Genomic DNA, 24,195 nt, shown 5'->3' with positions numbered 1-24,195 from the left:
GCCTCCATCAGCTTGCCTTGTGCACTTTCTCCTCCATACTGGATCCCCTCCCTCCAACTCTTAGAATGCTCAGCAAGCGCCATCTGGAAAAGAATGTCCCTCATCCAATTCCTACCCCTTCCTGCTCCCTTTCCAGCCAGCTTTCACCAAACTCTTGAAATTTTAGAGTAAACATCTGTCTCCATCTCATCACCTCACTCATTCACTTAGCCCCATGCTTTCCCACTTTTCGGTACCCTCTGCCAACTGCCGTCCGCCGAGGACTTCTCACTTCCCCAGATATAGGAACTCGTTTCTGATCTCTTTCCCCGCCATCAGATAAGATCGACAGTTCCTTCCAGACAACTCGCCCCTCTTGGCTTCCACCACACTGAGCTCTCCAGGACCCTCAGTTCTCTAGGCGGCCCACTTGCTCTTCCTCTCCAGGGGTCTCTCCTCCCTCTCGTTCCCCTCCCCCACTGGCCCTCGGCAGTCTCCCTCAGTGGTTGGTGCCGTGATGGTGGCTCCCCTGTCACTGTAGCTCCCCACACCCAGTGTCTTGTTTCCAGCCACTTGCACAGTATCTCTGACAAGGTGCTACCTCGGCGCCTCAAACCGAGTTTCTGCTAAACTGACATTGTCTTTGTCCTTAGAAGCTACTTCTCTTGACTTCCCACTTTCTGTTGACGGCACCATCCGACTTTCAGTCACCTTGGCTCATGATCCCCAAGTTTATCTTTGACTCCTCTGCCTTATTTGCCTGAATATTGCTAGTGTCCGAGAAGTCCCTCCCCATCTTCTCTATCCCTACCACCCGCACCTGAGTACGTCTGATAAGCTCTTACGAAATAGTAACAGTACGGGCGATAGTTACTGTTCTGGGAGTTTACCACTTGACAGATACTCGGTTGCCAAATGCTTGACTTTGATTTTCCCATTCGGTCCTTACCATACCCCGTGAAGTAGTGGCTGTTATTGTTAAACTACATAAAATAGTTTCCTGACGCCTTCCCAGCTTCACCCTCCAATTCGTATTAAGACTGGTACAGGATCGGGGCGCCTGGGTGGCTCGGTAGGTTGAGCCGCCGACTTCGGCTCGGGTCACCATCTCGCAGTGTGTGAGTTCGAGCCCCGCGTCGGGCTCTGTGCTGACAGCTCAGAGGCCTGGAGCCTGCTTCGGATTCTGTGTCTCCCCGTCTCTCTACCCCTCCCCTGCTCACGCTCTGTGTCTCTCTGTCTCTCAATAATAAGTAAACGTTAAAAAAAAAAAAAAAGACTGGTACAAGAACCCCCTCCTAAAACACCCTTCTGGGCCTGCCTGCCGTTTTTCTTTTTTTTTTTTTTTTTTTTTTTTAAATTTTTTTTTTTTCGACATTTATTTATTTTTGGGACAGAGAGAGACAGAGCATGAACGGGGGAGGGGCAGAGAGAGAGGGAGACACAGAATGGGAAACAGGCTCCAGGCTCTGAGCCATCATCAGCCCAGAGCCCGACGCGGGGCTCGAACTCCCGGACCGCGAGATTGTGACCCGGCTGAAGTCGGACGCTTAACCGACTGCGCCACCCAGGCGCCCCTGCCTGCCGTTTTTCTACACAGAAACCCTGAGGGGCCTCCTGTGTTTGGCTGCTGTCCACCTGCCTGTACTCAAGGCTCTCCACGGCCTGGTTCGCCACTGCACGTGAGGCTTCTCGCCCCACAGTTCCTGTGTGGGCACCTCAGTAAACCTGTCCTTTCCTCTTCTGTGCCTTTGTTCATGGCTTCCTTCTCACCTGTTCCTCAGTGTTCCATTCCAGTGCCTCTTCCTGATGGGAAGGCTTCAGCGGAGGGCAGTCCCTTCCTCTGGATTTTAACACCGCATCTGCGGACATGCTGAAATGCAGGTGTTTTGTTTTGTTTTTCCAGGTGGCTTCCCACCCCTCTTGGACCACGTGCTTTTTCTGTCTCCCGCTCTCTGTCACGTGCTGCGGTGGGCGTTTCAACGAATAAGGAAGGAGTGAATAAATGAATAACCTCCCTTACTTTTGAGGGGTCAGGAAAGGGGACCTGTCCCATTTATCATAAAAGAAGCCAGTGGTGAAGTCCCCGGTGTGTCTGTTATCTCACTGGGTTTCTAGAGATCAGCATGGCCAGCCAACTCAACTCTCTGGATGTGTGGCCTACACCGGGCCCCGAGCTGGTTGAGTGTCCTGATGGCCTTCGGCTGGCACTCCTGCACGGAGTCCCCTCCCCCTACAACACTGCGGGGCATTCACAGAATGCTCTAGAGCATTCTGCACACAGTAATGCTCTAGACCCCAAATGCTCCTGCACCGCGCCCCGCTTCCTTTTCCGTCCAGGAAGGCTGTGTCTGGAGCCACGCAGACTCTGCTGAGGGTCTTTGTGGGACTGCTCTGCTCGGGAGCTTTCCAGAGGCTCTGGCCACCCCCTGCCACACCAGCGTCCTCTCTCCCCTATGACACTGGAAGAGCTGAGTTGAGCCTGTGCCTTCTGGCCCCTCCGGAGGAAGCAGTGGGGGAGTTGGCTTCGAGGGGAATCGTGACAGGAGTGGGGAGAGAGCACAGCTGACCCCCCTCTCATCCTCGGAGTCTGCCCCTGGCACCCTCTTGTTGAAGGAGGCCCAGAGTGCCCTAGAGCTGATGGTACAAGAGAACCCCCAGCCGTGGCTCAGAGAGATGATTTTGACTGCTCGCCAGAGCCCCTTTGTTCTCCATTCAGGCAATGATATGATTTAATTCCATATTTCAACATTTGAAAATTAAGAGAAATTAAATGGCATTAAAATAAATCAGGCTTCTGGAGAACGAGCCGGGGAAAAGGTACATAAAGGCAGCTAATCACCAGCTTCCCCTTGGTGTGTAGGCAGCAGGGCAGAGGGGTGGCATTCCTCTCTCCGTGGGCAACCCCAAAAGATAGAGCACGGGTGGCTTTCTCTGGGGAACAGAGAGAGGGAGGAGCAATACCCCCTCCAGCCGCCCTGGGCTTCTCACTCCCTTGACCCAGCCCTGGCAGGAGAGGTTTTCTCTTGGTCCTTTCTGAAATGACTAAACTCCCGGAGGCTTCGTGGAAGGAGCCCTTGGGGAGCCGGAGGACCAAGGTTTGCTTCCGGCTCCCTTATTAATTGGCATAGAGATTCTTGGCAATTACCTGAGCCCGCACGGTTTCCTCATCTGTATGAGCGATCTCACAAAAGGATTACGTGAGGCCAGGTGAGTGCAGAGGCCTTTGTAAACCGTTGGCATGTAGTGTTGGCTTAAGATCTGTAGAGCGAATGATGCACCCCACATGCTGCTTATTGTTATGCTACACACTGTGGGATAAGGTGCCAACGGGGGGGCCGTGGCGCAGAGAAGAAATTGTGTTTAGGGATAGCCTCAGAACTGCTGTCCAAACACTGTGTGCTCTTGTTCTTTTGAAGGAAGGAAACGGACTGCTCTGTGCGGCCAGTGGCTTTAACCGTTTACCTCTCTACCCTCCAGCTTCCCAGGAGGTTTGAAGCCCCCCTCGTTGGTGCCTCTTTCCCGTATTTGCTCAGTTCTGCAGAGGCAGCATTGATCCTCTCGGCAAACACGACACTCACTCGGCCAGGCGCCGGCCGAGGCCCTGAAGATGCTGTCAGCAAGAAGGCGAACAAGAGGGACAGGTTTCCAGCTACCATGGGGTTTATAGTCTACGATAAACCAGTAGACAGGCTAACAGAAACAATGATGATTTCAGCAGGTGATACGTGCTGTAAAGAAAACGAACCATGGTGTTCCAGAGAGTGCCGGCAGGGACGCTGGGACCCCCTTCGGATAAGGCGAGGAGGGGAAAAGCCTCTGAGAAGCTGGCATCTGAGACCTGAGTGATATGAAACAGTGACCCATGGGGATCTTTAGGGTAAGGGTGTTCGAAGCAGAGAGAACAGTAAATGCAAAGGTCTTAGGGCAGGTGCGTGCCTGATGTGGTCTACAAACCTCAGAGAACACCGCCTTCGCTACAGGGGAGGACGCAGGCAGCAAAACAGAGTGGCAGGAGGGAAGGGCGGTAAGTTAGAAGGTGAAGGCAGAAAGGGGGTGAGGAGTTCTGCAGGGAGAGAAGGTTGCGAGGGATGGCGTGGTCTGATTGAGGTTTTAAAAAGACATTTTGGGGGCGCCTGGGTGGCGCAGTCGGTTAAGCATCCGACTTCAGCCAGGTCACGATCTCGCGGTCCGTGAGTTCGAGCCCTGCGTCGGGCTCTGGGCTGATGGCTCAGAGCCTGGAGCCTGTTTCCAATTCTGTGTCTCCCTCTCTCTCTGCCCCTCCCCTGTTCATGCTCTGTCTCTCTCTGTCCCAAAAATAAATAAACGTTGAAAAAAAAAAATAAAAAATAAAATAAAAAAAAAGAAAAAAAAAAAAAAGACATTTTGGGCCGTTTTGTGGAAAGTAGACTACAAGAGAAGGGCCAAGATCGGCAGCTACGGCGGGAGTCCAGGCAAGAGGTCTAACAGTGAATCTCCAGTAGCTAGAACAGAGCGTTGGCACGTTATGGGCAGTACGTTCGGGAACACAAACCCGGGCCGAACCAAAAACCTGCAGCTGTGATGGGCACACAGAGACTCTTCTCACGAACCACGAGCAGAGTCAGGCTTTTCTTGGAGTCACTCTAGGATTTGAGTTCCTCCCAATGTTTTGGATCTTTAAAAAATACTTCTAATTTTTCTAGCTGGCAGTATTTCACAGGGGCAATGTGCTCATGAGTTTGTTTTCTTGTCTGTGACACTGCGCGCTCATTCGAGACAGACGTGAGAAATCCCACTCCGCCCGCTCTGTGTACGCAAATCCCCAAATCCTTTGCTCGCATTTGGATCCTGATCTTGGGAGCTTTTCTCTGCTGTCCTCCATGGCAGGGACCAGACCTGCTTCATCGCTGCGTCTCCAGAGTTTATCACAGTCTGGATGATCGAATGAGCAAATGGCGATGACGGTGACCAGACTAGGGAGCACCCCCATGCTTTGGTTGAATTCCAGGGCCCTCCTGCTCCCTTCCTGGAGAGTCCAGGACCCTCGCTGGCCTCATTTGCTACAGGATGTCCCTAACACAAAATGTGTATCTCAGTTCAGTGGCTTTGTGTTGATTCCTTTGGCCTCTGTGCCTTTGGGCACTGTGGAGATCCCTGACGTGGGAGGAGCTCTGCAGGGCCCTGGGGAGGAAGAGGGTGTCTGATGTGGTTTGGTTTTTGCTGTGCCTCATTTATATTCTTTCACCGGCCTCCTCTTTTCAGCTGGTCTCCAGAACGCATTGATTCTACTTGTTTTTTTTTTTTTTTTAATGTTTGTTTATTTTTGAGAGACAGAGAGAGCACGAGCAGGGGAGGGACAGAGAGAGGGAGACACAGAATCCGAAGCAGGCTCCAGGCTCTGAGCTGTCAGCACGCAGCCCGATGCGGGGCTCGAACCCACGGTCATGAGATCATGACCTGAGCCGAAGTCAGACGCCTAGCTGACTGAGCCACCCAGGCGCCCCAGAACGTATTGATTCTACTTTAAAGAGCTCACAGGTCCACACCTTCCACCACAGGCCTGCTCTCACTGCCTTGGTTCGGGTTCTGGCCCCCTCATACTCAGATGCCTTGGGAGACTCTGGACTCGTCTTCCTGCCTCCGGTCTTTCCTTGCTTCTGTTCATCTACCTGGTTTCCCCGCTGTCTTCGTGCTAGGCCTCCTATCCCGAGGAAAAACATCAGTTGTGTCCCTCCTGTGATTGAAACACTTTCAGCGGTTCCCCGTTGCCGCCGGGATAATGCTCTAATTCCTCGGCCGGGTGTACAAGGCCTTTTGCGAACGATTTCTTGCTTATCTCTGCAGCTTTGCTCCGGTGCCCGGTTCCTTCAGCCACACCGCTCACCCTCATTCAGGCTGCCGTGCTCGTTAGCACAGGCTTTCTGCTATTTCTTTGAGACACGCTGGCTTCCACCCAGTTAACTCCTGTTCCTTCTTCAAATCCTACATCTCAAGTGGCCTGGTTCATGAAACTGGCCCTGATGATTCCGGGCACAGCATGAGGCCTCCCTTCCTCTGTGCTCTCTTGGCACATTGCACAGGCTTCCAAATCTAGTACTTGTTTTGTTGTAATTATTTGGTTTTCTGTCACTGGCCTCAAGTGAAGTGGGTGCTCCTCACAGGGGATTATTTTTTGTTCATACTACTCAGACTTGAAAAACTGTGCTCACAGCATCCCCGACAGATGGGATGCTCCATATGAACACTGCCAAGAGTGGGAGAAATCACTGGATCTTATGCTTTCTATTTTCGCACAATTATTCAATGTATCTGTTCATTCAGTAAATATATACTGAGTAACTACTATATGCCAGGCACTGATATAGACACTGAGGATATAGAAATACCAAAGGGATAAAAATTCCTACCCTTTAGGAAATTTTATTCTAATTTTTCGGAGTGTGCAAAAAAAAAAAAAAAAAACGAGGTGGGCACAAATCAGAGTAATTTTCATAACTCTGTGAAAGTCCGCCCATGGCACGCCGACTGGGTTTCATAAAAAATGCATGCATGCGTGAATGAAAGAATAAATGAATGAGCAAGCTAAGAGACCATGAGGAAACAAGTGTGGACAAGCCAACTAAGCCATCGTCGCTGAAAGGGAAAATAACTAGAAATCTGTCCTGCTGGCAATGGAAGAGCAGCGTCATTTTTTCCTATGAAAATGGGAGGGACCTCTGGATCTTTTCTGTTTCCTCAGTAAATGTGTAAACCAAGCAGACGGCAGGTTTCGGGAGACACAGAGGGAAAGTCTACTTGGATGGGTAGGCAATCCTTGGCAAGGTGTGAAGGCAAGAGTCCAGGAGTGTGGGGTATCTGTCCGGGACACAGAAAGACTTTGTGCTACCCGTCATATGTCACAGCTCACAGTGTATGTCACATACACTAAGAGTTCTTCTCCTGGTCCAAAGAAAGTCTCTCATGGTCGGAATCCCTAAGACACAAATGTCATGGTCAGGCTGCATTCCTGTCTTCTCTTCCAGGATTTTCAGCCTTGGTTGTACCTCAAAATCAGGCAAGGAAATTTTAAGGCACTTCAATATCTAGGACTCCCAGAGAGTCCAGAACTTAGGTTTGGAGCTGGATCCAGGTGTCTGTATTTTTTTTTTTTTTAGAGCTCCAGAGTTATTCTAATGCACATCCCTCTTCAGCATGTGGTGCTAGTTCCATCATTGCCTCCAGCTCGGTGGGGGGCTGGGGGGTGACTTAAAGGCAGATGTAGATCCAGCAGTGGGAGAAACAGAATTTCGGCGGGCAAAGCCTTTCCTCTTCCCACGTCTCCGGCCCACTCTCATCGTTTGTGACATCCTAGACCTGCCAGAGACTTGCAGAGGGCAAAAACCTCTGGCTTCTACAGAGTCCGGTAAACCTTAGAATCATAGAATCAATGAGCCCTTGAGTCGTAGAATTTTAGGCAGGGAGGCAGAGAGGATGTCAGAGGTCACGTCCAACCTCTTTGTCCTGTCAGTAGAGTTTCACTGAGTGTGACCACGTGTCCTAAAACAGAAAAGTAAAAAAATAAGGCTTCCCAATATAGAGTTGCGGTCCCTCAGGGAGTTTCCATGAGGTTGTAGAAGGTGGAGGAAGAGGGCTTTGTCGGGGAAGGTTTTCCAAAGGAGGTCGAGGGTTCTGGGACCCGCGGTTCTTGACTTATGGGCTCCAGATTCCTACCCTACTTTTCCACCATCCCTCTCATCCCCTGGGGTTGGAAAGCAGATTTGGGCATTGGCCATACCAAATTTCATAGCCTAGTAGTGCTCATCTAGTGGACTTTGGGTGGGTTATTAATCTTTGAGCCCAAATCCTCTCTCATTTCTAAATTTTAAAAAAATTATATATGTTATTTTTGAGAGAGTGAGCAGGGAAGGGGCAGAAGGGTGGGGAGAAGAGAGGATTTGAAGCGGGCTCTGTGCTGACAGCAGAGAGCCCGACATGGGGCTCGAACTCACGAACCGTGAGATCCTTACCTGAGCCGAAGCTGGATGCTTACCCAGCTGAGCCACCTAGGCGCCCCTAAATCCCCTCATTTCTAACACAGATAATAATACGTGTCTTATCGTGGGGTGCTTGGGTATGAAATAGCAGCCATAAAAGCACTTAATGCAGTTCTGGCCACAGAGCTGGTCCTCGATGGATAGATATGATTATTGTTTTTGTTGTCATTTTTAAGATGGTGTGTGCAAAGCATGAGGTGCGTAGGGCCTGCTGGTGCCCTACGCCCCCCGGGGGAGGCTGCCACTTCTGGTGCGACGGCACCGAGGAGGACGTCAGCAGGGTCCCATGGGGTTTCCTGTGGTTTGGATGTTATTACGAATTTGACGGTCTTCGGGGAAGGCAGATACGACAAGCTCAGGAGACCGCAGAAGCAAGAACGGTGAGATGCCATACCACGTACTACTGCGAGGTTCTCTCTGTCATGAAGCCGTGCTGCATTGCAGCCACTGCCCTCGTGGTTTGAGACAGCTGGGAGTGACCAACCTGAGGGCTTAGAGCAGCACAAGTAAAAGGTCTTCGTTCCCGTGGCATCATTGCAATCACTCGCTCTTGTGATTGCGTATTTGCTTCCCTCCCTCAGCAGAAGATAAAAACTCTGTAAGGGTGGAGAGGTGGTGTAGCTCATTCGTGGCTGCACTCCCACTCACTAGCACAGAGCTTGGCCCCAAATGGGCATTCAGAGAGCAGTTGTTTAAAAAATGGATTTGATCCAATGTGCTTTTGGCAGATCCAGAAGGTAGGCTCTCTCCTTGACTCTTTCTTTGGGCCCCCCCTTTCCTACTGTCCTCCCTCAACCTACCCTCTTATACTCTCAGGGCTCCATGGGAGTCTGAATCCTGTGCCTGGTTCTCACAGGGCTATGGGCCAACCTAACCTGAATGTGTCCCTTCGGTTCCCTGCCCGTGGAGAGACAGGCCTGCCTGCAGTCGGGGCACCTTTGTCAAAGAGGACCTATGGAGACCATCCCACCCGACGTGAGTTTTCTGGACGAGGAAGCTAACCCCCTGAGAGGTTCACTGACTCTTTGAATTCTTACAGCTTGTGGAAAAAGCTCTTGTCTCCTGCTTTCAAATCTGGGGCTCTGTCAGTGCTCCAGGCTGCCTTGGAGTATGGAGAACTGCCAAGCTCATGCACACCCAGAAAGGCCTACCCCATCCTTCTTGGGCCCTTGCTCAAAGGGGTCCCCCAATCCAGGGTCCGTCCCAAGCCAGTGGTGGACATCATATGTCTTGGAGTCGGGCTGCCAGTACTCAGATGCTTAGTTTTCTACTTACTGTGATTTTTAGGCAAATTACTTAATCTTTGGGAGCTCAAATTAGCTTACCTGCAAAACGGAGCACGATGATGATAGCAGCTCCTTCACCGTGAAGATTCAAAGAGATAATAATGCACAAAATCCAGCACCATTATGTTTTCCTCCTTGGATCCAAGCTCCGGTGTGACAAACTACCTAAGCAGCCGAGCTCACATCTTTCCCACTCTTGCGGGTGCAAGGGATTTCGTTCCTGTGTTTCTGGGGAGCACTGACAGAGAGGACTCTGTGCCGACGGTCATCCCTGTAGGCAGAGGAGGTACAGAAGATGCAGTGCTCAGGGACTCCGGTGACACGTTGGATCCAGTGCAGCCCGGCTGCACTAAAACTTTAATGTAAATTGGCCGTGACGCCTGTGCAGGGGCCCAGATTTAGAAGCAGAGCAGGACGACTCTACCCAGGCTGGTGACAGGCCTGGAGCAGTGTTCCCATTGGAGAAAGTGGAGGGCGTAGCAGGAGGGAGGATTTGCTCAGTCTGGCCTGGTGGCACTGTTTTATTAATGATCTGGAAGAGCAGAGGAACAGTGACTTTAATTAAATTTGCCAGTGATATTAAAAGATGTCAGGAGCCACTGCTGAGGACACAGACACCTTGCAGATGGCCCTGGGGGTGTTCGGAAAATAATCCAGGAAAGGGATGAGAAGCCATGGGCTGAGTTGGGGCATTGGTTCAGCTGAGGAAGAAGAGTGTGACATGGGGACAGAGGGTCATCATCTGCAGAAAATGTTCCAGGCCCACCCTCTTTTATCTGTATCTGCTGTGTTTCCAAGAGATCTCTCACTGATCATCCTGCTCCGGTCTGGTTCTTCTTAACAGCCATCTTAAACCCTTTAGCCAAATTGGTTTTTCTGAAATACAAATCAGACCATGTCGTTCTCCTGTTTAAAATCCTTTCATTGGCCTTTTACTGACCTTGGGTTGAAATCCCGTCATCTCAGCCTAGCATATAAGACTTGCCATGAACCCAGTCCTTCCTACGTGTCCAGTCTTCTGGCCACTCGTCTTCGCCCCTCCTGCCTCACACTGAATTCCTTGTTTTTTGTTTTTTTTTTTAAGTTTATTTATTTTTGAGAGAGAGACAGAGTGAGTGAGTGGGGGAGGGGCAGAGAGAGAGGGAGGGAGAGAATGCCAAGCAGGCTCCGCGCTGTCAGCACAGAGCCTGATGCAGGGTTCGAACTCACAAAGCGTGAGATCATGACCAGAGCCAGAACCAAGAGTTGGACGCTTAACCGACTGAGCCACCCAGGTGCCCCTCACACTGAATTCCTTGTAAATCCAAGCACACAGCAGGCTTTTCCATGTCTCCATGTCTTTTCTTGGTCTATCCGTTTGGCTCAAATGTCCCTCTTTCTCCCTTCTTTCCTTCCTTCCTTCCTTCCTTCCTTCCTTCCCTCCGTCCCTCGCCTCCCTCCCTATCTCCCTCCCTCCCTCCTTCTTTCCCTCTCCCTCCTCCCTCCCTCCATCACGCCTCCTTCCTTCCTTCCTTCCTTCCTTCCTTCCTTCCTCACTTCTTTCTTTCTTTCTTTCTTTCTTTCTTTCTTTCTTTCTTTCTTTCTCTTTCTCTCTTCCTTCTTCTTTTTGACCACAGCTCACTCAGGCTTGAAGACTCATTTCAAGGATCACTTCCTTCAGAACGCCTCCCTGAATCCCCAAGCTGGCTCAGTGCCTTCCTCATGTTCCCACAGCATTCTGCCTGCGCCTTCGCTTATCACAGTAAAAATGCCTATTTGTGCAGCTGTCCGGGCCTGCTGGATTGTACCTTTGAGGGCAAAGCCTGTGTGTTACTTTTCATTTTGCCCATTGGCATCTGGTAGAGTCCTGACAGATCATAGGCGTTGGCTAATTTTGTCACACTGAACTGAAGGGGAAGAGAGTATTCAGCTGGGAGACTGCCTCAGCCAGCCAGGGCGCACCAGTAAGCCTGGGGACTAGGTAGCTCTGCCACATGGTTGGTCTCCCCCGTCAGGGTCCATGGGTCAGTCATATTGCTTCTAAGTCCACAGAAAACTGGACGCTGAGAGGCACTTGGGTGGCTCAGTCGGTTAAGCGTCTGACTTCGGCTCAGGTCATGATCTCACCATTTGTGAGTTCGAGCCCCGCGTCGGGCTCTGTGCTGACAGCTCAGAGGCCTGGAGCCTGCTTCGGATTCTGTGGCTCCCTCTCTCTCTTCCCCTCCCCCACTTTCTCTCTCTCTCTCTCTCTCTCTCTCTCTCAAAAATAAATACAATATTAAAAAAATTAAAAAAAAAGAAAAGTGGAAGCTGATGGGGCCATGGACATTCTACAACAAAGTGGGACATCTTAGTAAAATGGAGTGGTTAAAAACATAAATTTTATGTCATCTGTGTATGAGTTCTGGCTTTTCTATTTCCTTGCTTTATACTTTGAGTAAATGACTTAATTAAGGCTTAGTTTCCCAAAATATAAAGCAGGGATAAAAATAGTACTAATCTCATAGGATTGCTCTGAAGATCAAGTGAGGAAGTAAGTACTGGGCATTATGCACATGAGAAGCACTTAGATGTGTTAGTTACCGTTATTAACATCTTCACTATTTGGGGAGGTGTTGGGGCTCTCAAACGGAGTCAGATACCTGAGTATACGTACTTTAGGGCTGATTAAGAGCCTTCTGGAACCACAGGAGATATTTGGTTCTCTAAGGAGCTGGGGTGGGTCCCCAGTAGGTCGGGAGCTGCCTCAGTTGTGTCTGGGGCTGGGGTAACAGCACACACACAAAAATGACTATTGGCTGTGTCTGTCCACCGTGTCCACTGTCCCCCTGACATCTCGGGCAGAAACCATTTCCTGGCAGGGCCGGAAGGAACAACTGGGAATTCACAGATCATTTTCCACCGTCAATTCCAAGAACTTGGTGCAGGCATTTACTAGCTACCTTCCTGCCTTGTTTTCTTTCATCTTTGCCTTCAGTTTATTTGTTTCTCAGGGAACAGTCTTTCTTTCTTTCTTTCTTTCTTTCTTTCTTTCTTTCTTTCTTTGTTTCTTTCTTTCTTTCTTATTATTTTTTTGGTAATGTTTATTTATTTTTGAGAGAGAGAGAGACAGAGAGACAGAGTATGAGCAGGGGAGGGGCAGAGAGAGAGGAAGACACAGAATCCGAAGCAAGCTCCAGGTTCCGAGCTGTCAGCACAGAGCCCGACACGGGGCTCGAACCCACGAACGGCGAGCTCATGACCTGAGACGAAGTCGGACCCTTAACCGACTGAGCTCCCCAGGGGCCCCCAGGGAACAGTCTTTCTAGAGTGGCCCCTCATTCTGACCACATGACAGCCTATTCTCCAGAAAACCAGGGGTCACAGGTGGTTTGCAAGACCTAGGAGAGCAAAGACCACGATCCTTATCCCCCTGCCGGGTGGGAGAAGAGGAAGCCCTGTCCCCCGTTAATCAGGAAAACTCTACTACCTAAGTGTCCCATGTCCTTTGGCTTCAGAAAGCCAGCCCTCTTCCCTAACCTGTGGATAGCCCACCTCCTTCAGGTTGGCTGGCCCACGCAGCTGCCTCCTCCGGTCACCATGTTGGCTTCTGATCAAAGAGCTGCTCCAGCTGTGCCCACCTTCTGTCTCCTACTGCATGGGGCTTATCAGAATCCGCAAAATGGAGGGTTTTCAGAGGTCAAGGCAAAGTGCCAAGATCCTTCTCTGTCCACGTTTCTCCAGGGTGGGGGGATCTGTGTTCATCGCAGATTTTGAGAGACTTTTCGACCTTTGAATACGGATACGGAACACCTTCAGCTGCCCCACTCTTCCAGTGTCATCCTCATATCCTCTTTCCTGAGGGCGGTCAGAGCCCCACGCACCTGCTGTGATGACCCCAAGTACCTGGGCCGTGGGGAATGTGGGCCTCAGCACTTGGCTGCCATTCTGGGGAATATGAAACCAAGTTAATCCATGGAGCTCTTTGGAAGGGAGGCCTTCATGATTACAGTATGCACCAAAGTGTAGTGTGTCCTGAAGGGAATTTCTCTTTGAGTACAATTTAAAGAGGTCATACGTAGCCTCTAAAATCCAGTCAGGATATGTCTATGAGATCTCTATATTGTTTCCTAAAGCAAATGGCTATAATCTAGGTCATAAAATGGCTTTAAAGAAGGCTGATGTCTGAGTGTATTAGTCTGCTCAGGCAGCCATAACAAAACACCACAGATTGGGTGGCTTAAACAATAGAAATCCCATTTTCTCGCAGTTCTGGAGGCTAGAATGTCCAAGATCAAGGTGCTGGCCATTTCATTTTCTGGAGAGAGCTCTCTTCCTGGCTTGCCTGTGCCACTTTCTGGCTATGTGGTGGGGAGAGAGTGCTTTCTCTCTTCCTCTTCCTCTTCTTATAAAGCCATCAATCCTATCAGAGTAGGACCCACTCTTATAACCGCACTTAACTTTAATTACCTCCTAAAAGCTCTGTCTCCCAGTACAGTCACACTGGGGCCTAGGGGCTCATCATATGAATGGTGGGGTCTGGGGGACACAGTTCAGTCCATAGCACTGAGGACGCTTCCTTAGTGGCTATATTTGTTTATTCCAAAAACATACAGCTGCTGAGAATGCACTAATTGACTACTTAGGACACCACGATAAACAGAATAGATGCAGTCTTTCTGCCTTGATTTTATTCACAGTTTAATGGATGAGTTAGACATTCATTATATAACCCCACAAATAAACATGTAATTTCAAAGTTTCATAAGTGCCATGAAGGAAAAGGAGAGTGTGATGAGAAGACATAACAGGGAAAGATGACCGTCTTTAGGAGTGAGAGTAATTTTTTCTGAGACAGTGATATTAAGCTAAGATCTAAAGCCTTGTTAAGAGTAGGGGTACCAAGAAGAAATAGTCATTTCAGGCGTGCGTGGATGATGTCGTGTGTGCAAAGGTCCTGAGGTGGAAAATAACTTGGTGCCATCCAGGGCCAGACATGAAGTCCATTGCTGCTGAAATGTAGTAAGAGGGAGAGTGGCAGAAGATAAAGGGGGAAACTTTGTAGGTCATGGTAAAGAATCTTGAAACTTGATCTTGGCCAAAAGGCCGAGAAGTGATGGTAAAGAACCTTTATATTAAGGATAAGCAGAAACTATGGAAGGGCTTCACGTAGGGATGTGACAGTGTAGGTTTGGAGGTTTTAGAAAAGGCGACTGTTGCTGTCTGAGGAAATGGAGTGGAGAGTTCGGTCAGGAGGTCACCGCAGTAGATTCGTGAGGTGAGAGTAATGGTGGCTGTGATGGTTTTGGTAGAGGTGGGGGGAGAGTCTAGGCTTCAGTGCTGGGTGCACAAGGGACAGGAGCAAGGGGGAAGGCCTGCAGACACATACCCATTGTCTGGCATGAGTAACAGGGTGGATGGAGGTGCCATATTCTGAGATGGGAAACAGTGGAGAAAGGGGGACAGATGTGGAGGACAGGACTTTGAATCCTTTAAGGTACTGTACAGACGCGAATTAGCATTCTTCTGTTACTAAAGGTACCCCGCACGAGCGCAGCAGAGGTGGAAAAATGGGCAAACAGCTTTTTTCCTTTTTTTTTTTTTTTTTAGAGCTATCACATGGATATTTGCATTCTCCTTGTGTCTGAATGAGGCAATGAATGGAAAGATGAATCCGTAGTTTCTGTTGAGTTTCTTTTCCTTCTCCTGAATTCGTGCTCCGCTCTTACTGGTCTGAGGCCGGCGGATGAGGCTGCATTTCACCCCCAAATCGTGTCTACGATTTAAAAAAAAAAGTATTTGAGAGCCACTTGTACGTTTCAGTCATAGTGATCTCTATCACTCGGCCCTTCCAGTGTTTGGGTGTGGAGTTTGAGTGGCTGACTGATTTCATCTTCCTGTAACTGGATGCCTCAGCTGTTTCGTAAGCAAGTTTTCATAAGAGCTGCTGGGTATTGGGGCTTGAGCACAGCTTTCAGGGCCCCCGTTTAGCTATACTGCAGGTAGCATTCGCCACCCGATCAACCCTCTTGATTCCCCAAGCAATGTCAGAATTACGGCTTGCCTGTAGAAGTTTTGCATTTGGGGAAGGAAGTTTTCCCAGGTGGGCTCAATTGCACAAAGGGCAACGTATTTTATTTTGGGGGAGTCATCCGTGAAAAAAGTTCGGTGTATACCCTGGCGCACGTATGCCATGCAGAATTCTTGAGTGTGGAAATGGTAGGGGTGAAGAAGCCTGGAAACAGTATAAGTGGGGATGAAGATTCAGGTCATGCTTGGCCTATTTTCTGTTGATTCTTAACTCTCACAGATAACAGTGGGGCCTGAGACAGGACTAGAAGGGTATCACTTATGTTTCCATTACCAGTATTCCCAGCTATTTTAAGCCATTCTTCAACTGAGTCTCCACCAGATGGTCCTGTGGACAGAGCAGCTATTCGTGCTTCCCATTGACATCTTTTTTTCCAAGTGAGAGACTGCCCCATATGTTAGTGCAATATGTCGCTCAAGGTGAAACGTCGGTTTGTATTGGTGGGAACCCGCCATTTGCTGTACCCCTTTTCCTCATGCCTTTTCCTGCCTCTCTGGTCTCTTCTAGGTCTCTGGCCCATCGGGAGGACCATTGGTGCTGCAGTGGAAGCCAGCGGCTAAGTCTTGTGTATGGCGTGGTTAAGGTTACAGCCTCTCACCTCTGCCTTCCTCCATTTTGGGCTGATTACTTTTGTGCTCTTCCTGAATGGTCTCCGGGCGGAGGCTGGTGGCTCAGGGGATGTGCCCAGCACAGGACAGAACAATGAGTCCTGCTCAGAGTCCTCGGACTGCAAGGAGGGTGTCATCCTACCAATCTGGTACCCGGAGAACCCTTCCCTTGGGGACAAGATTGCCAGGGTCATTGTCTATTTTGTGGCCCTGATCTACATGTTCCTTGGGGTGTCCATCATTGCTGACCGCTTCATGGCATCTATTGAAGTCATCACTTCTCAAGAGAGAGAGGTGACCGTCAAAAAGCCCAATGGAGAGACCAGCACGACAACAATTCGGGTCTGGAATGAAACTGTCTCCAACCTGACCCTCATGGCCCTGGGTTCCTCTGCTCCGGAGATCCTTCTGTCTTTAATTGAGGTGTGTGGTCATGGCTTCATCGCTGGGGATCTGGGACCTTCTACCATCGTAGGTAGTGCAGCTTTTAACATGTTCATCATCATTGGAATCTGCGTCTCCGTGATCCCTGACGGAGAGACTCGTAAGATCAAGCACCTCCGGGTCTTCCTCATCACTGCTGCCTGGAGTATCTTTGCCTACATCTGGCTCTATATGATCCTGGCAGTCTTCTCTCCTGGTGTGGTTCAGGTTTGGGAAGGCCTTCTCACTCTCTTCTTCTTTCCAGTGTGTGTCCTTCTGGCCTGGGTGGCAGACAGGCGACTGCTCTTCTACAAATACATGCACAAAAAGTACCGCACCGATAAACACCGAGGGGTTATCATAGAGACAGAGGGTAACCACCCCAAGGGCATTGAGATGGATGGGAAAATGATGAATTCCCACTTCCTGGATGGGAACCTGGTGCCCCTGGAAGGGAAGGAAGTGGATGAGTCCCGCAGGGAGATGATCCGGATTCTAAAGGATCTGAAGCAAAAACACCCAGAGAAGGACTTAGATCAGCTGGTAGAGATGGCCAATTACTATGCTCTTTCCCATCAACAGAAGAGCCGTGCCTTCTACCGGATCCAAGCGACCCGTATGATGACCGGCGCAGGCAATATTCTGAAGAAGCATGCAGCAGAACAAGCCAAAAAGGCCTCCAGCATAAGCGAGGTGCACACCAATGAGCCCGAGGACTTCGTCTCAAAGGTCTTCTTTGACCCATGCTCTTACCAGTGCCTGGAGAACTGCGGGGCTGTACTCCTGACAGTGGTGAGGAAAGGGGGGGACATGTCCAAGACCGTGTATGTGGACTACAAAACCGAGGATGGTTCTGCCAATGCAGGGGCTGACTACGAGTTCACGGAGGGCACTGTGGTTCTGAAGCCAGGAGAGACCCAGAAGGAGTTCTCTGTGGGCATCATTGATGATGACATTTTTGAGGAGGATGAACACTTCTTCGTGAGGTTGAGCAACGTCCGGATGGAGGAGGAGCAACCAGAGGAAGGGATTCCTCCAATAGTACTCAATAGTCTGCCGTTGCCTCGGGCCATCCTGGCGTCCCCTTACGTGGCCACAGTCACCATCTTGGATGATGATCACGCAGGCATCTTCACTTTTGAGTGTGACACTATTCGTGTCAGTGAGAGTATTGGTGTCCTGGAAGTCAAGGTTCTGCGGACATCAGGTGCCCGGGGCACGGTAATCGTCCCCTTTAGGACAGTAGAGGGGACAGCCAAGGGTGGTGGTGAGGATTTTGAAGACGTGTACGGGGAGCTGGAGTTCAAGAATGACGAAACTGTGTAAGTAACCTTTCCATATTCTCTCCGCCCCCCCTCCATCCCTTGTCATCTCCTCTGTCGTTAAAACTCTTCCTCGCGGCGCGTTAATGTCAGACTTGGGTTCCAGCACAGGTGCGCAGGATCGGCAGGCACTCCTGGCTGGTTCCACTTCCAAACCTTCCTTCGGTTTTCTCACCTTACAGTGTTTCTGGGCAGGGAATCCTGTGGCAGGATCTAAGGACACAGAACATTCCTCAGGGGAACTCAGAATGATGGCTGGTGGAGGTGTGGGGTGACAGAAGTTGTGATGTCCGATTTTGGAGAGTTCTCGTGACTAAGCAGGAGCTGGGAGACCCGTGGGGTCTCTCCTTCCTCCTCCTCTCCTCATGCCGAAGGCTCATAGGAACCTCGAGGCTGTTCCTTTCCATTCTGAGGTGGCGCCAGCTCAGTCGGGGGCATCCTCAGGGAGGCAAGTGCCGTTGGCTCCCCCCCGCCCCCCACCCGGGACCACACTGCAGTTGTCTTGTATAGCCAGATTCCAGGCGTCTCTCCTTCAATTTGGAAATTGCTGAGGTGGTTGAAATTTGGCAATCACCGCACATGCCCGTAGGCTATTTTATGGTGTGAGGCCGGCCCAGTCTAGGTGAGGTGAGTCAATACAGCTTGGGTATTGGAGGTGTCTTGCAGAAGCAGAGTTCCCAGGGCAGTGGCTGCCTGCCTTTAGTCACAGGTGTGAACTCCAAGATCTGACTGAGCCACATAGGGAAGTCCCTCTTAGGAACTATGGGAGAAAATACATCCTCAGTGTGGTCGTCTCCCTTCGTAGTTTAGAATGCTCCTGGAACGCTTCTCTGGTTAGTGAAGGTCCACTGAGTCCTTCAGACACCGTGGTTATTGCACTTCTGTTACCTTGATCACTATAAGGGCTCTCCCCATTGAACCTTCTTGTGCTGGGTATTCCGTTTTTGTTTCTGTTTTCTCAGATGGGTAGCTCTGAAGAAGCAACAGAATGACTTTCCCCAGGATTTGCAGGGTGGCCGGAAAGGTGGGGGTGGTAAGGGGTAAACTTGCCTCTGCATTCTTGCTCATGTCCACAAACGATAAGCAGAAACAGGAGGCGTGAAGGACAAAAGGGGCATTGAGGAAGGGGAGGGGGCTGTCAGACTGCTCCGAGAACCTGCTAAAAACACCTTGCGTGGGAAATGAAAACACATAGTTTGTAAGAGGGTGAAGGAAGGAGGGCACAGAGAAGGGAGCGCATAGAACCGAAGGAGAGGTGTCACGGAAGTGCTTCCTCCCAGGTCCAGTCATGCGACAGGGCTCAAAAGGGGTTGGATCCTGCTGATAGCAGACCAGCCATCCGGGGGCTCTGTTCTTGTCCTCCCTCAATTCCTTCCTACTAATGTGACTTTGGGCGAGACGTTTAGTTTCGGCTCTAGAACTGCACTGTCTCATCTGCAAAGTGAGAACAATGGTCGTTTCCTTGCCTGGAGGCGGGGTCGGATCTTTTTGCAGTTCCTGCCAGCCCCAGGATTTTCGGAACCGTAGACACGGGCACTCAAATTAGGTCCTGTTTGCACTAGCCAAAGATGGAACAGGGGATATCGTCTCCCACAATGAAACAGGCATTGACAAATTGATTTATTAGAGCTCTGTTTAGTCATTTTGCTGGGAGGGATAATCATTCGTTAGCCTAAGTAAAAACCTGTGCTTCTAGAGAATACTGTCCATTTATATGTGCTCTGGAGAGAGTGTTGGTACATACAAATGAAGGACAGGCTCTCGCTGGGAAGACAGACTCCACGCAACTTCACGTGCTTACGGCGGTGTCAGTATATAAGAGGTTTTGGTCGGGCACTCGGTGATCTCGAGACCACAGCATTGGCCATGACTTGACGGACTAGTGATTTCTCCAGTTCAGTGCCTATCTACCAAAGGCACCGAAGAGTAATTTTTGACAGATCAGAGGCTTGGCTCCCGGTTTCTTTGTCCCATTAAGAATCAGTTGTGCACTTTGGATCTCTGAGTATGACTAACCCTTCCTCAAATCTCTTTGTGTTTTCAGCTTGAATAATATCCTGGTGTAAATGGACCTCATGAGTGATCACTTCTGATATCGGTTCTACATGTATATCAGCCTCCACACATTTCCGATTCTGGTCCAGGTATTCCAGGATTTCGTGAACAAGCTGTGTCGCCGTCTCTTCCTCCCCACCAGTTTTTAGACTTCGGTAGACTTTGGGCTACCTTTCTGGTTTTCTTCCTTGCGGAAGGATGAGTTCGTAACCTGCTAGTCTGTCTTCACATCGTAGCCCTACCCTTGATCCTGTAGATTGTAATTTTACAAATAGTGGCAGTATGATGTACCAGAAAAACCATGGGCTCTATGTACTTTGGGTGAAGATTCTGGCTCTAGTTCTGATGGAACCAGGTATTTGGGGGACATTTTATTAATTTGTGAGATTATTTCCTCATCGGTAAAAAAGGGATAATCATGTTTCTCTTGGAGGGCTGTTACGATTCAAAATACCACATGCAGTGTTGTCTGTATATGCTAAGTGCTCAGTAAATGAGGCCATTAATAACAGTCTCAGTGGATGAACAGTATTCTTCAGAAGACGCTGTTGAGGTGATCGGGCTTCTTGAATCTCTACGTAACTCTAGTTAATAAACATGTTAGTTTTTTGGTTATTGTGAAGATTCCTAATCTAAACTCCCAAAATATTAGAGCCAGAAAGAACCTTAGAATATCTTCTAGAGTAATGTTTCTCGGATTTTAACGTGCTTCTGAACCCACCCAGGAGCCTTGCAGATTACGATTCAAAAGGTCGAGAGTAGGGTTTGAGATCCCGTGTTTCTAATAAGCTCCTGATGCTGTTGGTCCCAACTTAGAGTTGAAAGGCGTTAGAGCTCTTAGCCAAACCATGAGACCCAGGAAGCAAAGTGGCTTTTCAGATGACCTGCTTAATTGAATCAAGAAGGCTTGCTTTCCAGTTCCAGCTTGCAACTCCAACTTAGCTAGAACCCAGCTCCTACCCTGAGACCTTGCTAATTGCAATGCCAATCTGGAAACTGAAATTGAAACCCTCAGGGTACCTAGACAGAAGCTGTGTGATGCCTGGAGCAGTTCCGCCTTCCAATCCTTCCCTCTCTGTGCAGCTCTCTTTGCCTACCCAGCTCCGGAGCACCGTCGATCTTACCCTCATTACACTCTTCCAAAAACCTATTCAGGTTGAAGCCGGGCCTGTGCCCTATCAATGCTATTGGGTGATGAATTCACTCGTGTGGTTTTATTTTATGCTTTACTTCCTCATTGAGGTCCTTAGCACCACGGTAGGATAGACAACCATGAACTTTGAAGTCTGACAAACAGATGTGAATCCGTCACCAGTTGTGTAGCTTTGAACAAGTCATTTCACCTGGCCAAGCCCCAGATATTTTGTTGGGATGACAGGAATTGTAGTATCTATCCTGCAGGGGAGTGATAAGTACGATATACAAATACGCAGAAGATGCACCTGCAGCACGATGCCTGCTCAGAAAAGGTGCTCGGTCATTCAACAAACATTTATTAAATGTCTGCCACATGCTAGATACATTACGAGGTACTGGAGATAAATAAGTGAGTGGGACAAGCTGGCATTTCAGCTCTCAAGAATCTTCTCTGGTGAAGAGGGTACTAGGCATATAGACAAATCAAAACACATGGGAGAAGTGCTGTGGTTGAGATAAGCTCAGTAAAAGAGAAATGAAAGCTCTTTGCCGTGTGTGTGACACCACTCAAGTTTCGAAAGCAGCCTTCACCAAGGATGTAGTAGTGAAGCAGATGAAGTGGGCGGGGTGGGTACGTGACGACCTTAAACCCACATCACAATAAACTCTCGACAGTTGCGAGGGATCCGATTGACATCTTCATGATCTAGAAGAATCCCCACCTTTGTGGCTACCCCTAAAGCACATCCTTAGAATTATGGCCTTTGAGCCTACTGCAGACAATAACAAAACCTCGTGGAGATATATATGCGTGCTGCTGGCACATTAATCTCACTCACTAAACAGTGTGCCTGCACCTGTATCCCAGGCTCACAGCACGCTTCTGCAAAATAATAGAATACTGCAGCTCATAGACCTTTGGGGTCTCTGAGAATAGTCAGAGTCCCTGACGTCAGACAGGCAAATGTCAAGACCTCCTGTAATTAAATGGCATAGGCCTCCTTCAAAGAAGAATGGAGTATTAGCTGTGCCACGTAGTTTCCAACAAAATTAGAATGTAAAAGCCAGAAAGCACCTGACCTCCCACTTACAAATTATGAAGCTGAGATTCGGAGAGGGGAAGTGACTGGTCTAATATCACACAGCTAGATCGGATAGAAAGTTAAGAGCTGGCAAGGACGTTGTAGACGCTACTGATTTAATGTCTCTCCCTCCCAGTTTGGACTTTCTGGTTTTTATCCATCAGAACAATGTTAACTTTGGAAAGTGTATAGAAATTCTTGGGTGAAAGGTGCTCTGGGAAGTACAAATCCAACAGTATTATGTGACTAATATCTTAACTGGGAATAATAATGTATTATGGGCTATTTTTAATCTCTTGGTTCACCTTGAGACTGTTCAGGAAGAAAACTATTGGGCCCAACGGCGGGGGAAAAACCATCTTAGTGATTTACTGAGAAAAGGTGACACGCATAGCTGGGACATCTTTTAGGCAATGCTGGTAAATTGCAGACAAGACCTTGTTCCATGAAATGATGACTTTTTTTTTTTTTTTCTTTCAAAATGATGCAGGCCATTCCCTTCCAGAGGTGCTTTCTCTATAAAGTTTCAACCTCAGGGAATCTTTCCATCAAACTCTGGACTGCTCCAGGACAGAGTCCGCCCCTCCTACACTTTAAAACATACTAGGCTTTTTCCTTGTTCTTTGGTGTTAGAATAGACTCTTCCCGTGCCAGCAAGGGAGATTATTTGCCCGGAGAATGCCCTTCCTGTGCTTGAGAAAAGTCACAAGCTGCAAACTTTGTGAGGGTGGGATCCGGTGACATCCCTTCCCCTCTCTTTTCTTCTGTCTTCAGTGCCGGACTTCCAGTAAGGAGATCTCTCTCCAGCTTTAGGGAAACAGTCAGTCACCAGGACCTGTGGCTTTGTGGAACTCACAGCGGAGCTATGTACTTGGCTCCAAGTAGTCCTGGAGAAGGGAATCCGTATCTAAGCCAGTAGTTGAATGGGGTTCTAAACAGTACAATGGACATTTCAAATAGGGTTGTTCAACTACAGCTCTTTTCCTTCTGGGTCCAAAGGAACGATTATAGGTTATGTGGCTATGTGGCTTTCTTCGCAGAAGCTTTGGATGTTGTGCCCAGAAAGGCCCTGATCTATATTGTTTCATCTCAATTACTGAAACTGTCAAAGATTATGTCAAAGAAGGGCATATTCCGGTGTGCCTGGGTGGCTCAGTCATCGAGCATCTGACTCTCAGTTTTGGCTCAGGTCATGATTTCACGGTGCATGGGTTCGCTCACAGCTTGGAGCCTGCTTGGGATTCTCTTCCTCCACCCCCCCCCCCACCTCTCCCCTGCTTATGCACTACCTCAAAATAAATTAATTAATTAAAAAAAAAAAAAGAAGGACATATTCCAACTCCAGGATCCACAAAGCACCCAAAGTCTACTTAAACTTTACATGTTTATAAAAATCTCTGGAAGTCCAGAGTCTTCCTGGTTAATTTGTTTTGGGGTCTAAGGTACAGGGTCTCCTGGCAACCTTGGATCGGTCAGCATTCCCTGTACCTCACTTGGTCAGAGACCCTATGTAGCAGAGCGTCCTGCGTGGCCACCCCTGCTCTTCTCACATTGGATTGCCCCTCTGGTATGAGACAGCTCAGTGCTGCGGGGTTGAGGATACATTAGGTTGGTTTGAGGGGAAAGGAATATTGTGATTCGAGAGGATCACATGACTGGCCAGTCAGGAAATGAAATAGACTTCTCCTCAAAGAAGGCTTCCTTTCTTAGAGAGGAGCTCGTTGGGCTCTGGGCAGTATTAATAAAGGAATACCAGTGAAGGTACTGCCATCAGCCTTGTTTATTTTGTTTTGGCTTTTCTGGTTCTTAAGGTCAAAGTTTCCTTGTTCATTCACAAGAAAGATAGAAAGGGACAAAGCAAGGTGCGTGAGTGGGCAGGACTTTCTAATTGTCCAGCCTTTCATCGCCTTCCCAGATGTATTGTTGTTTTCTTGTTTTTAAAAAAATTTTTTTTTCCAACGTTTTTATTTATTTTTGGGACAGAGAGAGACAGAGCATGAACGGGGGAGGGGCAGAGAGAGAGGGAGACACAGAATCGGAAACAGGCTCCAGGCTCTGAGCCATCAGCCCAGAGCCTGACGCGGGGCTCGAACTCCCGGACCGCGAGCTCGTGACCTGGCTGAAGTCGGACGCTTAACCGACTGTGCCACCCAGGCGCCCCTGTTTCCTTGTTTTTTAAAAGAGAAAGTAGGTACGCCTGTGTGGTTCAGTCTATTAAGCGTCCGACTTCAGCTTAGGTCAC

At 49.1% G+C, this 24,195-nt stretch overlaps 1 protein-coding gene across 8 annotated transcripts in view; it reads left to right on the top strand.

The window, feature by feature from the left end:
• Positions 1-15,895: 15,895 nt before the first annotated feature.
• The window catches only part of SLC8A3 (solute carrier family 8 member A3), a 122,753-nt gene continuing 114,453 nt past the window's right edge, over positions 15,896-24,195 (top strand). For all 8 annotated transcript variants that reach the window (XM_047863328.1, XM_047863329.1, XM_047863331.1 and 5 more), the window contains exon 1: positions 15,896-17,679. In XM_047863328.1, the coding sequence (XP_047719284.1) occupies positions 15,896-17,679 (1,784 nt within the window). The remainder of the gene's footprint in view (positions 17,680-24,195) is intronic.

The sequence above is a fragment of the Prionailurus viverrinus genome, chromosome B3, assembly GCF_022837055.1.
Source record: "Prionailurus viverrinus isolate Anna chromosome B3, UM_Priviv_1.0, whole genome shotgun sequence".
NCBI classification, from domain to species: Eukaryota; Metazoa; Chordata; class Mammalia; order Carnivora; family Felidae; genus Prionailurus; species Prionailurus viverrinus.
The sequence above is the reverse complement of the archived record's forward strand: the minus strand, read 5'-3'. Positions and strand labels throughout refer to the sequence as shown.